Source organism: Rhipicephalus sanguineus, chromosome 1 (genome assembly GCF_013339695.2).
Source record: "Rhipicephalus sanguineus isolate Rsan-2018 chromosome 1, BIME_Rsan_1.4, whole genome shotgun sequence".
Lineage (NCBI taxonomy): Eukaryota > Metazoa > Arthropoda > Arachnida > Ixodida > Ixodidae > Rhipicephalus > Rhipicephalus sanguineus.
Window position 1 is genome coordinate 35,769,777 of NC_051176.1, and position 17,497 is coordinate 35,787,273.

Consider the following 17,497-nt stretch of genomic DNA (forward strand, 5'->3'; position numbering starts at 1 on the left):
GGAGAATCAGACGCTCTTAGATATTTCTTCTTCCTTTAAACTGTGGCGCTTGGAGTGACCCCCTACGTCTCCAGCCACACGGGGGCATCTGATGCAAAATGTGCCCGGTGTTCTTTGTTTTTTTTTTTTTTTTTTTTCCTTCCACACCAAGAGTAGGTACAGAGAAGCGCCACTTTGTCGTGCGCGTCTCAAGGGCAGTTTTCAAATTGAAAGAAAATAAGAAGCGTTGCATGATAGAAAACACACTCGCGCTCCTCCGAGATTTGCTTACCACCAGCGGTACTTGGCGTATATAAACAGTTCGCCGTTATTTCGCCGGCGCATACATGGCGTGTGGTTGAATTGCCTAACGCACCGCGCTGGGGAGCGAGGTGTTGCTGGTTCGAATCCTCGGTCGAGTACTTCAGAATTTTTTTCTTCTGCTTTACTTTTTTTGTGCCTTTTTTAAATATATACATACATATACATATCCGGGGCATGACGGCGTTGGCAGAAATCAGCCGAGAGTGTCCATATAATTGCTACCGCAATAAAAAAAAAACTCAAAACGCCATGCATGCAAAATGACTTTCCTCTGACATGCACCACTTTCATAGCGAAAGCGGTGCACGACCATTTGCACTTTATTGGGAACAGATACGATGCAGTCGAGCTCAAAGCGAACCTATGTGTACCCACAACAAAATGTGCTCTGTCGCCATTTCATGATGGCAGTGACACTGCATCTGACCTAATCTGATCCCTCTGATCAGAGGTTGTTGCCAAACCCGTGAAGGTGGTTTCAGTTTTATACTCGATTGTAATGGGCAGTGTTGCATATTCGGGTAGTTGAGGAACTTACAACCAGCACAATGGCTAGAAAAGAAAACTCCCTTTGTTCGAACAGTTAAATAGCGCAAACTTTAGGGACGAAAGACAGGAGAATGCGACACACACAAGCGCTAACTTCCAACTGAATTTTCAAACCTCTAAGATGAAGAATGTAAGAGGTGGCACCAGGCCAGAGCCAAGACAAACCACCGCAGAAACTGTGCAAAGTCAAAAGAAAAGGTTTGCTGTAATTCCGTACATCCACCGTGTCTCCCATAATACAGAACCTCGTTGATACGTTTCTGAAAAAAATGCGGAAAATAAACGTACGATCCGGGAAAACGTACGATCCATATCCAGTAAAAATTGAGGCTGTCAAGCCCATATTGAGGTGCAAGGGCAAAAAACATTTATTTCTCAAAAAACATGGAGGGACTCTTCGATTTTCGAACTCCTGGCATCTTGCTAGCTAGCTTCGGTCCTGACCGAAAATAACGTCGTGGTCACGTGTATTGAAATCCTGAGACAACCCGAATATTGCAAAATCGAACTCTGGGACAACCAGCGTAAACGTAAAGAAACGCTACCGCCGTGTCAGCAGACGAAACTTTGCGCCGCGTGAGCGTCGGTTCCTTCTGCATTGCCGCTTGGAAATATGGGGCTAGGTTTGCCGAAGAGCAGAAGTGATATTCTCGAGCATACGCATTTGGGATACGATCGCGTACATTCGCAAATCAAGCGTGACTCGCCCCGTCCGTGAAGAAAACTGCCGCCCCTCTAAAACCTTAACAAGCTCAACTCTTCGCAGTGCACGTAACAATCGCGGTACAACACGATATGCGAAATCTCGCGAAAGTGATAAGCGTCCCCGAAAGCGACAGCTGTTCGCGGCTATCGCATACTACGTCGCACACTTGCGCTGATCACTTTGCGTTCTGTCTTGAGACATGCGCTGATATGTTCGCCGCTCGTAATCGCACCATCTCGAACTGCGGAACGGGTTTTAAAAGATAACGCCCGGCGTAATGGCAACCGAAGGTGAAGTCCCCAAGCGCCCGCACTACCGTACCCGCACTGCGATCTGTCGAGTCCTCACAAAGATGGCGGCGAGCGCACATCATCTCGTTTTGGCGTCTGATAACCAGAAACCTCCTAGATATCTTCCAGAACAAATCTTTTCTGGCAGCTTCTGACGACCCGCTGGTAGGGTCAGCCAGAGAAATACGAACGCCGACTGGAATTGCGCTGGGCGGAGCAAACCAAAAACGAATGCGCTCCGGGAGAAAAGTGTGGGGAAATTATCGGCCATATTGACTAGGCACAGTGGCGGCGTTGCTATGGTTACGGGCCGCGGCGTGTCGTGCAGCGGTGGCGATGCGGCAACGGCATGTGCGTTTCCGCGGCAAGCCGTTTGAAGATTTTGACGGCCAGCGTCGCCGCCCGCCTTCGGGTCGGTGTGTGGTTGACAGAAAGCGGCGATCGAGCAATTGGACAAGATGCGGAGGGGACAAATGAGTAAAGCAGAGAAAGCGCGGAGGGGGGAGAGGCACCGCGGAGAAGCTGCCGTCGCCACGCAGCGGCTGTCTGCCACTTCGCGCTTCACAAGTACACGAGAGGGCCCTTTTTGCACACCTGAATGAGTTTCTGAGTACAAAACGTATCATACGACCACAGTTTTCCGCGGTGTTGAACGTTGCTGCCGAATAATCGTATTTTCCGGGAACATATTAACCGGAACGTATTACACACAGCTGTATTGGATTATTTTTAATTTTCGCGATTTCGAGCGTAGGAGACGGGAAGTCGTACTAAGCGGGAACGTATCAACGAGGTTCTACTGTATTAAAGAAGGTGAGGCAACACGCAGATGTCAAGGTTGTCATGTCGGCACCCAAAAGATTGTCGAGCTTTTGCAAAATAACATGCCCAATGTCCAAAGAAAAGCGCATGTGTTCTACGAAGCATCGTACACGCTTTGCAGAATGTAAAGAAGCAGTGGTTTACTCCTTTCCTTTAACATGTGGCAGCAGATATGTGGGACAAACTGGGCGCTGCCTAAACGACCGTCTCAGGGAGCACGCGTACAATGTCCGGGGAGGTCTGCAAGGTCACGTGGCGACGCATTGCCGAAGCTGTGGTTGTACGCCGGAATTTGAAAAATGTGCAGTGCTGTTCGCTCATGACGACCAAAAAACGCGAGAGATAGTAGAAGCAGCAGTGATGGCCAAGGTTAGGCATTGCATCAGCGTGCCTTCCATTGCTCTGTCAGTAAAAGAACTGTGTTTTTTGGGTGTATCGCAAGATAGTGACATGTGATTTATTAACTTTTATTTCTTCTATGGAACTGGTGTTGTGCATTCAGAGAGATGAATCTTATCACCTAGGGGTGAATGTGGTTAGGTGGATGTGAAGCTGCGCAGGTGTGGTGTTACCCTTTATATTCATGTGTTTTCTTTAATGAAATTCAGTTGGAAGTTAGTGCTTGTGTGTGTCGCATTGTCCTGTTTTTCGTCCCTAAAGTTTGCGCTATTTAACTATTCAGATGGATTACCAACTAGCCCTAACACACACCTCCCTTTGTTCGTCTGCATTTGTGGACCAGTCCCACTAGTTTAAAAGGAAAGCGATGTTGGCAAGCGTGGCAATCTTATCTCAAGAAGGGAAAGAGAAAGGGGCACACAGCAGTCAATTTTGGGAATCTTTATATCAGAAGAAAGATGCATTATGTTAGGGTAAATCAGGTACTGCAAATTGCAAGATTACCTGCCTCAGAGTAGCATCACTGAGGGTTCAAATAACAGAGCTTGCCTGGTGACAGTTGCTGATGGACACTAATGCTTTGAGTTTGGTTAACTTCTTTGCTGTAGTTTTAGCACGCATCACACACTTGGTGTGTGTTTATAAAGTGAGCTTGTGAGTGTTGCATATTTTTATTCATTTGGCTTAAGTGCTTTATTGTGAAACAAAGTGCTGCGCAAAGTAAACACGGATAAGGAAGTGAACGAGGACAGGCGCAGACTCGCGACTGAATTTTATTGAAAACAAAATGCATATTTATGTGACACAAACTGCAAAATCATCTATGCGCATGCGAGGAACCTGCTTTCATTTTCGTACAATGTTATGGAGGTATCACTGACGCAAATGTCTCTTTTTTTTTCTTGATGAAAAAACTCCATAGGGTGTCGCATAACCTGAAGAATGTTGCCGATCGTCATGGTGTGCCGGTGGTGTTTTCTGCCCCATGCAAACTGGCGTCACTATGCCCCCGCATCACCTCTGGAAATAGGAGCGTGCAAGCTTGCACTTAAAGCCACGCCACTCAGTTCGTCGAGTGGTCGACGGGGGTGGTATATGAAATCCCTCTTGACATGCGGGAAAGTATACATTGGCCAAACGGGCCGGTGTATAAATGAACGACTAAGGGAACACCAGCTTTCGATAAAGAACGGACAAGGTTCTGATTTGCCTATTCACTGCAGCGCATGCCCGTCGGCTGCCTGTGGCAAACCGTGCCAGCCTTTGGTGGCAACAACAAAAATCTTGAGGCGTAGTCAGAACCAGTTGGCACATGAGCTTGCCGAGGCTTTCTTCATCAAGATAAAAAGAGACATTTGCATCAGTGATACCTCCATAACATTGTACGATAATGAAAGCAGGCCGCTTCTATGTAGGACAGTCGGGCCGATGCATTAACCAGAATTTGTTGGAACATAAGAGATCGCTAACAGGAGGCTCACCTTCTAATCTTTCTTTACATTGTCGAGATTGTAAGTGCACGCCAAAATTCGATGAATGCGCAGTGTTGTACCGGCATAGAAATGAAGAAACGCGCCTGATGATTGAAGCATGGCATATCGAGAATAGTGGTAGCGCATGCGTGAGCCAACCGTCGATTAACTTGCATAAAGATGAAATCAAATGCCTTAACAGTTATCTTCCACGTAGACCGCCACGCGTGCTGGATTGATTGGTTCGCCGGTTGCATGGGCATGCGCAGATAAGTTTTCGTGCCTTCTTTCTTTTCAGCTGTTGTGCGTCTCTTCAGTTGTTAGTCGGCGTTTGTGGTGTCCTGTTCTTTTCTTGTGTCAGTGTTTGCACGCCCTGTCTCTTTTTAGAATGAAAGCAGGTTCCTCGCATGCGCATAGATGATTTTGCAGTTTGTGTCGCATAAATATGCGTTTTGTTTTTTCAATAAAATTCAGTCGCGAGTCTGCGCCCGTCCTCGTTCACTTCCTCGTCCGTGTTTACTTTGTGCAGCACCTTGTTTCATGATGTACGACCGACTCGCCCAGCAACATGCATTATTGAAGATGCTTTATTGTAGTTGCTAGCTAGTCGACAATTGGCATGCCCATTGTAGTATAATCTGCACTGTGGAAGCACAGTAAAGGTTTGCTGGAGAAAAGAGTCGGGAAGCAATTGATTTTGTGTGACCCATACTATTTTCGTTTCTTGACAGGTGTGCGTGTCACATTGTCCCAACGAGACTTTCTGGGTTGACAATGCCAAAAAGGAGAAAGAAGACCTCATTCGTTCCAAGCTCATATGCCAGTATGGCGTGGACCCACTGGATAAGAAAGTATGTTGATGTTTGAAACATTTGCTTGGTAGTCAGGGTGCAAGAATATTAAAAATCTTAAATGTAGATTTGGAGACTTCTGTTGATTAGGCTCTGCTTAATTTGATTTAATTATAATCAACTATAAATAAATTCATTTACTTTGTTTTATTTATTCATTAGACTCTGCTTAATTTTACTGAAGCTTTGAAGCAATGCCCATACATTTCTGTAGGACAAAGCTTTTGTTATTCACTCCTAGAATTTGCCTGTTTCTGTGCCTTTAAGAGTAGCAGTGGAACTTCCGATCGCCGTCTCGTGACCTGAGCAGAAATATCACATGTGAACTAATTGGCAGACTGGCACATCACGGCTGACTCTGGTTCTAGCAGTTGTGATGCTGGCAAAATAGTGTATAGAGAAGAGATGCTAAGGGGGGGGGGGACAAGATGGACAGATTGGCAGGCATAAAAGGTAATCGCAGGAGAGACTTCGTCCTGCAGGGGATATAAAAGATTGTGATGTCCATCACCTTGATTGTTTGGCATATTTGGCCTCACTGCTCGGCTCCTTTGGTTATGTTGTGTCTTTGCTGGAGTCCGTATGTCTAGTTGTGGCTGTTAGTGACAGTATCCTCGACTCACATTTCAGTTCAAATGTTGGGAACGATAGAGTTCACAGAAGACATATGTAGGTGAAGGCCTCAGTCAAAATGCAGTGGTTTCTTTTTTACATTATAGAAACCCCTTATTACTGGCTTATGCAATGATTTCAGTATTTCTACACAGAGCACTCTTGAGGAACTGACTGGAAAGGACCAAAAGTGTGCTTCTTATTATCTCAAGAGCAGTAGTGGTGAGTGCTGAAACCTTGAACCTCATTAATATTTTATGCCTGCATCGGTAATTTTTTTCTTTGGAAAAACCAACGGGATAGGGAACGTCAGCCCAGTGCCATTGGTAATGAGCTGGTTGATGAATTCAGGACTTGAATTTACATGTTTTACGCTGTGCCAAGTAAAATTGTGGTGATCCCACTGGCATAGTTGTACAGTGTTAATGATGAGGTGAGACCAGGCACATTGACTTGCAAGATGCCCATTTTATTCTCTAGCACGCGATTATATTACAACAAAACCTCGGTGATACAAATCTCACGGGGTCATAAGAAATATTCGTATCAACCGAAATTCTTATCACCAGAAAACATGGAAAATTAGTATGCAACAAAAGAAGGATGGCATACATTTTAATTTATTGTTTCTCAGGGCCGCAGCGACGTCATAGACAGACGTGAATGGTTGCCAGTAACATTTTTAGACGTGAGTGATCATATTGGTACCGATAAACACATGGCACATGTGTGCGTGTGTAATTAAGTGACCAAATGTGCTGTCTCACGACAGCTAGCCCCTTCATAATCTTCGTAGACTTTTCCGTATGACACGAGAGCACTGTGGCTAAAATTACTTGAGGAGTACTCTGCACATGGTTGATGAAGGCCAGGAAATTTGAAAGGTCTTCGTTCTTATTATTTTCTCTCTGCAGTGGGGATGTTTTTCTTGAGCTTTATGGCCGTTCCCGAACAGTCTCCCGGGCAGATCGGGAGAGTGCGCGTCACCAACCATTGCGTATGCTGACGTTTGCCAAGCCCACCCGCTTCCTCTTTCTCTCCTTGTCCACCTTTCATGGGATGTCTTATTCTGAGGACATGGCTTGCTTCGACGTGACAGACAGGTGTAAAGACGCTGCCTCAAGTGCAGCAGTGCACGCATGCCTGTTGCAAAAAAAAATTATTGACAGCTGCATCACAGATAAAAAGAGAACACTTTCAGTGTACAAGCAAAGCAGAGTGAGAGAGAGTCTTCATGGTCGACAACACTCTGACATGTTCGTCTTGAACATTGCTATATTCTCTCACCGCTCCAAGACACTGGTGTTTTTAAAAAAAATTTATTTTTATCATTACAAATAAAATTTTCTCTCAAAGTGTATTTTAGCCTCCTAAGAGCAGGTATGCAATTTCATACCTGCCAAGTCTCCCGGATTTAGACCATTTCTTACATTTGTATGGTTGGCAGGAAAATCTCCCGGAAATCGAAATTTATGTGCGTGATCTGGCCTCATTGACAAAAACCTAACTCAGTTGGATCCAGGCTTTTTGCGAGCCCATTGGCGTTGATGTAAACGTACAGTAGAATCTTGGTGATATGAAACCGGCTGATACGAATTTGTGAAATGTCCCAGCCGAATTCCATTGTGTCCAATGGGCAAAAATTCGGATCTTCTGAACATCTTTCAGCACGGCGGCGGATGATACGAATGTGAGAGCAGCGTGCTGGAAGCTTTGGAAGTACGTGCGCGGCCAGCGCACACTGTGAGAACTATGGTTATCGTTTGCCACAACTGCTGCGGACGAAATCTTGGTCGGTCTTGACACGATCATGTATGGCGACGATGAAACTGATGAAACTCCGAAAGTGCACGTGTGTCCAATGCTCACCCAGTCAAAGCAAGACTGCTTTCTGCAAGCGCTGCAGACAAAACCGCGGCAGATGCGATCATAGATAGCAACAAACGACGTAGTTTCAAAGGCACGTGCGGTGCCAGCACACGTGGATTACCGTATTTACTCGAATCTAACGCGCACCTTTTTTCCGGAAAAAGGAGTCCAAAAATCGCATGCGCGTTAGAATCGAGTACCGAAAAAAAAAAGAAACTGTTATCGTATTGCCATCGACATTTCAAAATGGCCGCCTCCTACGCGTCTTGGCCATTTCTGCCATTTTTTCAGTTCGTACGTGTGCTGAAGAGATTGTCATCCCGTTCTGCGTTCGCATCGACGGCATGGAAGTGCCGACTCCAAATACTCGACGAGTGTACCACAATGCCGCATTTAAAAGAATAGTTATTACACGTGCAGAGAGACGGACGGAAATCGGGCCGCATCCCGAAACGTGCGTGCGAGACTGGCGCAAACAGAAGCAGAAGATTTTTTACAGCAAAGCTTCACGAAAAGGTTTCAGTGGACCAAAGCAGCGCCGGTTTCCCGAAATCGAAGAGTGTTGACAGCGACAACGAGCTGTCCGACAGCGACGAGGACTGATCCATTACGCGACTCGTATCGCCGCCGTAGTGGTGACAGTTTTAGCGGCAAGGCCCGCTTTTTGACTTTGTGTTTTACTTTTTTGAAACTTCAGTTCTTTAAAACCCAAATACTTGTTCTTCTGAATGTGCGAAGTTTGACTCCGGACTTTTTTTGTTCTTTTCTCTCACGAAAAAGGGGTGCGCGTTACAATCGATGTATTACTTTTTTTTTTTTTTTGGTCGCGGAAAACGGGTGCGCGTTACAATCGAGGGCGCGGTAGAATCGAGTAAATACGGTAAAAACTGAACTACCGTTTGCCACAACCGCCGCGCACGGAACCACGGGAGGTAGCACCGTCCCTTATTGGTCACTTCTCTTGTGTCCTAGAAATACATACGAGAGTTCTTTCGACAGAAATAAATGTTTTGTGCGTACTATCGTGGTTTGAAAACAGATTTTGCTAGTTTTTGATCATACGAAATTTGGGGCGATACGAATATTTTCGCTCACTCTTGAGATTCGTATCACTGAGATTCTACTGTAGTTAGGAAACCTTACCTGCGTTGTTTGTTTGGCCACTGTAAGTCATTATGAGGATGCAACGCTGATGTTTACGCTTAGGGGCTGTTTGGGACTCCTCCCCCCCCCCCCATTGTTTCCAAGGAGATGTTTTTTGTGAAAAAAAAGGGGGGGGAGGTAAAACGGTGTGCCCTCCCCCCGTTTCGGAAATGTCCCTGATTCAGGTTCCTTGAACTTGGCAGGTATGTAATTTATTTTTTCTTATCTGAAGTAGTTTTTTAGATAATTAATATATTATTAAAAATCAATTTGCCCAACTTTTCTGCATATTTTTCATAGAATATCCTGAAAATATTGTTGAAAATGGAGAACCAAAGGCTTCACTTTGGGGCTGTCGCTTATTTGCAGTTTGTTGCATGATTTGAAAAGTGAACTACAGGCTTTGACAGTATCATATAAGAACACCAAAAATAAGAACCAATTATGGGAAACAGTTAGTCAGTTACCAGACACCTTCATTACCAAATCGACTGTGCAACTTTGTTGACAAAGTTATGGAAAGTTTGAATGAATCACACAAAACTTTTCTCATTACATACAATATTGACTTTGACTACAACTACAGTATATAGTAGTGTCAATTCTTTTGTTTCGATTCCAGGTTTTAGTTTAAGGCAAAACGCTCCTTAATTGTATGCTGTTGAATTTTTACATTTCCTGTAGATATGGGGTTTTTTTTTTCACTACTTTTTAGCAGAATCCTGTATGTGCAGTATATTTGGTATGGTGTGGTATGGTATGGTGTGCCGAGTTGTTGTAGGAGCAGAAGCCTTTGTCAGGCCACATGGCCTTTAGCTTCTGCTTCCTTTCTGTTCAGCACTGATTATCTTTGACTGTGTAAAGTTGTGCTATTTTCCCAGCTTTCATCACTAGCAATAGTTTGACAAGCGATTCGGACAAGGTTCATTCTTGTTGGTGAAGGCATTGAACAAGGTGTTTGCATCGAGAGGTTGCCATGTCGGCTTGTCATTGAAAAGACGAAGGTGGAGAGATAGCTTGATGGATTTGTCTGCACCTACGGGCATGCATATCACCGTGTAGTACTTAGTGCACAGTACTTCATTCATGCTGATGTGAAAACGTTGTTGCATACTGCAAATGTCCGATGACACCTTAAAATACTCCCAGAATGGCTTGGGTCAAATGGATGTATCTTTTCGTTTTGGAGTCGGTGATTCACACTTGGCTTCTCTGTCTCATGTCGAGTTACGTGCCAATGGGATTAACAAAAATTATTTTCCAACTATACGAAGATCCCCTTACCACTTCTCAGTGGTGAATTATGAATATTCATGGTTGCACTGCTGACATGCCTGGCTCGTGACAAGTTTGACTGCAATGGTGGTGTTGCTTCTACAGTGGTGGCGAGTGTGTGTGCTGTTGTAAATGTATGATAACGTAGTTGAGCAACAAATGCAAGCAAGGCATATGCTTCAAACAACATCAGTGGATAATAATCATTTTAGTTTCATTACGTAAGAAGTAAGTGAAATGTTTTGCTTGGGAGTAACCAAACACAGCATCTCTTTAGTTCTTAGCTTTAAGCGCAGTCTTTTATTACTTCTCTATAACTAATTTTGTTCTTGTTACCTGCTCCCATTCTTTGCGTATGTGGGGAAAAAAGAAGTTTCATTTGCTTGCACCTCTAAGTGAATACAGCAGGAGCCCTTTAATGCAAGCTGTTTAGCACAACAGTGTGTGAGGGTCTTGTGCCTTGTATTGCTGAATGTGACCCGGCCTCAAGGTATGCTTCGTGTTTCATCTTGTGGGTGCTCTCTGCAATTTCAGTTGCCAGGAGATGCCTTCCTGGAAGGCTGGAGCTTGATGCCAACGGAAAGGTCAAGGATATGATCAACGACAATGGGATTGTTGAAGCGGTCTCAGCTAAAGGGCTTGCTAAAAAAACCAAGTAAGCTGTCCATTTGTTGTATGTGCACTGTACAAAGCACCATGTAAGGTGAACCTCAGCATAACAGGAGGAGTAATTTTGGGGGCTTCGTGGGCAGTGCACCTGTGAAAAAAATCTTTTTGTAACTATTGAAATCCAGAGTTTGATGAAAACCCATCTGGTCGGGAAAATTGATGGCACTAAATAACAAGTGCCTACCAGTTGTCGAAATAAAAGACATTTCACTACAGGGGCCAAAGCGTCTTTATTTCAATGATTGGTCGGCACTCGTTATTTCCCGCCAATAGCTTCATTGTCAAGAAAGAAAAAAAGTGCCTGCATTGATCTAAGAAAACATGCCTGAATTCTCCTCGCTTCATTAGCTTGCTGTACACATCACTCGGGCTTTACAGCGCGAGTTATGTGCGCAAATTTTATTGTAAACTCGGGCTTTACAGCCCAAGTTTACAATAAAATTTGCACCTCCAGGAATTTTGTGGTCTTGACACTTGCTGTAGTTGGTCATTTAGTATGGTTTGGTAATTTCATTTAGCATGGTCTGGCTTGACAACTGCGCTTGTGAGGAGCACTAGGGCATGGTGCAAGATATGTATACTCTAGGTGGAGTGACTTGGCTTGCTTGCAAGGCGCGATCGACTGGATAAAGTAACAACGGTGCACTACAATTGGTCCAGTCTAGTGACAGTGGTAGATATTTCTTGGCAATAAGACAAAACTTTAAGACAGGAAAGGGTTTATCTCCCATTGCTTTAGCAACCTATGCTTCGTGGGAAATCCAAAATGTTTGAAATAGGTCAGGGGTGGCAAGAGGAAAATGCCTGTTTCACGTGCATCTGCCAACTGGTAAGAAGTACTGAGCAGGCATGCGGCCTTCTGTCATTGAATTTGGTTTTTCTGTGAAGCGCTGGTTGCTGTACCAATGTGTCTCGTACCTCCGATCGATGGGCACTGCTGTCACCGGACTGACGGGTGCGCACCGTTGCTACTTTATTTGGTTGATCGCACCTTGCAGGTGTCCTCATCTAAAGAGTGTATATCTCAAACTGTGCTCTATGGGAACAGGAAGATATCCCATGTGATGGAGAACTGTTAAGTGCAGTTGAGTATGTAAAAGTTCACATGGAAATGTTGGGCAGTCCTCAAACCCTAAGTGCTTTCTTTGTGGTTACCGTGATGCAGTTCTTGTCTCTGCTGCACCAAGCTGCACATTGTGGCACATATACAGTTTCGAGTACCTGTGGAGAAATATCAGAATTTGCTTTAACTGATCACAAATGTGTGTGTTTTGCAGTACTTTATTGCCTACTTTAAGCAGACACTCTTGAGAGTGCTCTTTTGCTGAGACCTCTCGAAATCCTTTCGAGAGGAACAATTGTGTCAGTGGGGCAGCATCTGTACAAGCTTGTTAATGATGCAGAAAGCCTGCTGTTTCAAAAAAGGCTTTTGCTTGTTTCTAGTGAAATGTTTTTGAATTTGGCTTTTGCAGTATTTAAAAAGGAATCATTTGCTTTTCAGGAACTCTATTGAACTGTAAGTTTACTATTTAAGTCATGGGCTTGCACACATGCAATCTGCACAGCAAAGTCTGCATTTAACTAATCCTGAAATACTAACGGCCGCTGGGTTTGTACAGCTCTCTGAATTTGTGAAGCAAGTACATTAAAGGGCAACTCCAGCAATATTTTCTTATCATGTGATGTTCTTGGCTTACCTGTCTACGCAAGGCAAGTAACAGAAATTGCTAGGCTGGCCAGTGTCTTGTGACAAAACTGGGGGTAACTTGAGACAGTCTGTTCTTGTACGATTAATTCTAAAGATTCTTGAATGAAGTTATGTGGAAGATTGTCGCAAAAGGGCAAAACTGTTATACCCGTGTTTGTAGCTCCATATCGCCAGAGGAGCTTTTCGGAAGTGAAGTATAAAAAAAAAATCTCTCCTGGTCACCCTTCATTTGAGCCAACCAGCTGATTCAGGAGTTTCTCAACTTGCATTTGCCAGTGATAGAGGAGCACATGCTCGCATGTAAAAATGCCCATTTCTGCAACATAATGTCTGAGGCAGGCAACTATACCTGGCGACAACTTTCTGTGGCAGCACAGTCAAGGCTGCGTGGGCGGAGCTTCTGCACATGTGTTACTAGTAGTAGTCCGTTTGCAGGTGATTTCAGTTTTGGTTTCTCAAGCGCATCGAACATGTGCGTTTTCGTACGAACATCCACAGCTGATGTGTTATTTGTGAAACAGTATAATGAAATATTGGTTATATACAGCTGTAATCGAAAGCTACCGCAAACCTTGATATGCTTATAGATGCAGCACTGAAGCAACAAATGCCAGTAACCATTGCTGCAAATCACATTGTACAACAGTAATTTGCCAGCGGTTCAAATCCACATGCAAAGCAAGCACCATATAGTAATGGAATAGATTTGAGCGCAAACGGACGAGACACAAGAAGACAAGACGACTACACGAGCGCTCGTCTGGTCATCTTGTCTTCTTGTGTCGCTTCCGTTTGCACTCAAATCTATTCCAGAATGAACCAACACACCCAACAAAGCATTTTATTAAGTTACCATATAGTAATGTTTACATTTCTTTTTGGAAAGCAATAGAATATTCTGTATTGCAAAGGAATTCAGTAAGCAGCTTTACTGAAGTGGTCGGCTTTATTTTTCAAAAAAACAAAGGGCATGGCCCAGCAGGAACTGTGCCTATGCAAAGGCAACAAACCATTTCCTAAATTTCGGTGCATAGCGGGTTGGCATTGTCGTTTTTCTTCTTTTGGAGACGCAATAACTTTCTGGAGACGCTCACGTTATTTTGTCAGGGGACGCGAAGGCATCGACGGGCAGCAGAAATCTTGGCCACGGCTGGTCGAGAGTGGGCGTCTCACGTGGTGGGTGAAACACGCTCCTTACCCACTGAAGTCGAGGAGAACGCTGTTTTTTCACAGTCAACCGCATAATAGACATGAACGTATCTGCTGCCCAGGCGAAGCTTTGCACTGGTAATTTTATCATTGTAAATATAACTCTCATCGCAAAACGCCAAAAACTCGACTGCTCAACCGAAGGTCGCGGGATCGAATCCCGGCTGCGGCGCCTGCATTTTCGATGAAGGCGAAAATGTTTGAGGCCCGTGTACTTAGATTTAGGTGCACATAAAAGAACCCCCGGTGGTCGAAATTTCCGGAGCCCTCCACTACGGCGTCTCTCATAATCATATCGTGGTTTTGGGACGTTGAACCCCACATATTATTATTACTACTACATGTACTGCAATGCTTTTGGGAAAAGGAAAAACTAAAACCATCGGTATATTGTTTGGACCTGACAAAGGGTGAAAGACAGTTGTCGTGTCCTCTCTCTTGTCTCATCATTATGCACACCCACGCATTCAACCTTTTTCATTTCTCCACTTTGTTAATAAGGAAGCTATGGGACAAGCTGCTTCTTATCTTCATGTTTGGTGTACCTTCACAAGATTGTACATATCCCTTATGCATTCTCTGGCAAAAAGGTGTTCCACGCTGTTGTGAACTAGGGGGGTCCCTCTCGGGTGCACAGGTGAGAATACGGATCGTGGTATCCCAGCTGCTGTCACCACTGTTGTGAAGTTCGCTAAGTAGCGATGGTAGCATCTCGACGAGAGCGCAAGGCTGACGAGCCGACGTAGCAGAAGAAGGGTCTTTGCTCAGAAGCAGAGCAAGGAGGCAAGAGTTTTTAGCAAAACGATAACTTTTATAGCAGGTAAAGTTTTTGTTGTACAAAGCCTGCCAGCACGACAAAGTCGGCTGGGGCGACTGCCTAACAAGGGGCCGGCACGGCCTTAAGTAATGTACAATTCCATTGTGTCTTCTCCTCTCGACGGTGTTTGGGGCACGATCCACATCGTCCACCCACTTTTAGGATGTCATCCACGCAGGCAGGGCATTGACTGATCATAGTGTAGCAGTAGCATGCACGACACTACACGGCACTGTCAAAGACAGTCTGTTTCCCTCAGGCAAGAAATCTGAGGAATTCCACCTGCGTGGTTGGGGCACAGACAGTTGGTCGTAGGCCAGCGCACATCCATCGTAGATGGACCTGTTCCCTGGAACTTAAGCTAAATGGCGTTGGTGGGGGAGACATAGTTTTGCCGAAACTCTGGCGGCTAGCCGATCTCCCCGTGGGAAGAAGCATTGCACGAGGGGCATGACCTCTAGCAAAACAACACCCACTCCCTTGGCTATGTGGCGCTCCCTAACACTCCCACGGATTTATGTTAGAAATACCCAACGAAGTGGACAGAGAAGCACCTTCCATCGTAGCTCAATTGGTAAAGTGTTAGATGTGTAATTCAAAGGTGGTGGTTTTGGATACCAGTAATGGAAAGGGTGTTTTTTTCGTCCACTTTAATTCATTTCAATTTACATCATTACTGCACTGCAGTTAAAGGCAACAATTAATGTCCCCTATGCTTTCCTTGGCCTAACCGTCTGTTGGATTAATTTTGTTGTGTCTAACAAAGAAATTAGCTCCTCAAAAAAATTCTCCTGCTTGTGTTCATGCAACATATCAAGCACACTAAGCATACAAGAAGTGGAACATCTTCCGAAGGAGTTGTACAAAACAGTAAGCCACCCCAAACAAGCAGTTTGGATTGCTTTGGCTGTTAGATGTGCACAGAACAATTTTAGTTTCAATGACACACATGTTTGGTGCGCGGAAAATACTTTCACTAGAGCCCCCCTTCCCTGGGCAAAAGAGTCGTGGCTATGTGCCTGGCATAGAGCTAAGCCATATAGAGAACTGTGAAGCTTCCCATGAAACACAAAACATCTATAAAATGTTTTATAAAGGTTTTAAATGTTTTAAAGATGTTTTATGGAGGTTTTGTGTTCCGTGGGTTGTTATCTGAGAAACCTATGTGGATTTCCCTTGTAGGTTCAGTTTAATGTTTTCCTTGTTATGATACTTCTTGGTCTAAAAACAAACCAGAGGATTTTATAGAAAAGTTGGAACACAATTACCGATGGCAGTGAGTGCAATGATGGCTTCACGCACCCTCGAGCCCAGACTGGAGATGAAGGGCATGTGCTGGGAGTGTGCAAGCCATTCTTCGGAATAGTTCCGACATAGCTGCTTAGCTCATGTGGCGTGCGCACACCATGGTGTCCAAGAAAGCCTGCAATGCTGTATTCGTTTGCAGTCTGTAGACGCTTATGAATTGTTGGATTTGCCCTTTAATAGTGCTGTCTTGCCATGTGCTTCTGAAAGCACAGAAAAAATTGAGGGGATAGAAAAGTGTTGTTTTAGGGCCCTTTCATTTTCAATACTTACATGCATGAGAATGCTCAGGTCTGTTAATTTGCATGCACTGGAAGTTAGGAGGCATTAAGCGACAGAGAGGTGACAAGCGTCAAATGAATGATAGCGTAAGCAGGCATCATATTTCTTGCTTTTGTTTACATCTGTTGGCAGCACTTCATTTTCAATTAATCACTATGTGCTGTGCATTCATTAGTGACTATTTAGGGGAAATGCATATTTCAAGTCATTCAGAATTTCTAGCCACAGTGTCTGCATGCTTGCACATGTAACCTAACAGACCGGGCAAGTTCCATTGTAGGAGATAGCACAAGTGTGTCCCTGAGTGGCTTAGGGAGGAGCATGCCAATAAGGTGCATAGATGGGCTGATGGGTATTTGGCAATTCATTGTCGTGATTGGGGTTGTACACCCTGTTTCAATAACTCTATCATTGTGTATCACAACAAGGTCCCGACTGAGAGTCGAGGCTGATAAAATGCTATGGGATGACTCGGAATGTGCGAATGCGCACTGGCTTGTGCTGATGCGCTCTGAAAGCATTAAAAGAAAGAAAGAAAAAAGAAACCCTATAAACTGGGTGTCAATTGCGCTAGGATAAGTTACTAGTCTGCTGCTTATATTTGACATCCATCACCATTGCTATCCAGCAAGTAGATCACAGTTGATTTGCTGCCATGAAGTACATTCCGAAATTTCCAAGGTTTATCTTTTAGTGCAGCTGTGGAACGTGTCTTTCACCTGTGTTGTGGCATTTTTGTATTCTAGGTCAGCACATTTCTAGGCAGACCAGCACTCGGGCGTCATGGCCTCTTTTGCTCGATGAAATATTTTTTACTTTTTGTTTCACAAGTGCTTCAAGTGGTTGTTCAACCGCAGAGCATTTGAGGAAAAAATGTGTTTTATAGGAATGTAATAATCGTTCAGGCATGCAACTTTTTCATTAAAAAGGGGTCCATTTTCTTGACTAGTGCTACCGTAAAAAGCTTCATATAAAATCTCTAATGAATGCTGTTGGTTAGTTAATGATGTTACACAAGTTTATAATCTATTTAGCCTCTTTCTTGTGTCAAATAACAGTGTGAATGCTGCAGTGAATGAAGCAGTGGTTGCTCATGCGTGCAGAAAAATGGGCAGTGATGTGTAAGCTTTAGGCTGTGTGTGAGCAAGCTCATGAACAGACTGGCTGAAGGACAGGTGGTGTGAGGTGGAACTAAAGGCAGACAAACATGCTGTCA

General features: G+C 44.3%; 1 protein-coding gene across 4 annotated transcripts in view; it reads left to right on the forward strand.

Annotated features, from left to right (window-relative positions):
• LOC119390499 (choline transporter-like protein 4) overlaps positions 1–17,497 on the forward strand; it is a 154,335-nt gene that overhangs the window by 76,928 nt on the left and 59,910 nt on the right. For 3 of the 4 annotated variants that reach the window (XM_037658127.2, XM_037658131.2, XM_037658109.2), the window contains exons 6-9: positions 5,273–5,392; positions 6,160–6,226; positions 10,826–10,946; positions 12,462–12,476. In XM_037658127.2, coding sequence (XP_037514055.1) covers positions 5,273–5,392; positions 6,160–6,226; positions 10,826–10,946; positions 12,462–12,476 — 323 coding nt within the window. The remainder of the gene's footprint in view (positions 1–5,272; positions 5,393–6,159; positions 6,227–10,825; positions 10,947–12,461; positions 12,477–17,497) is intronic. The other variant, XM_037658118.2, reaches the window with a different exon arrangement.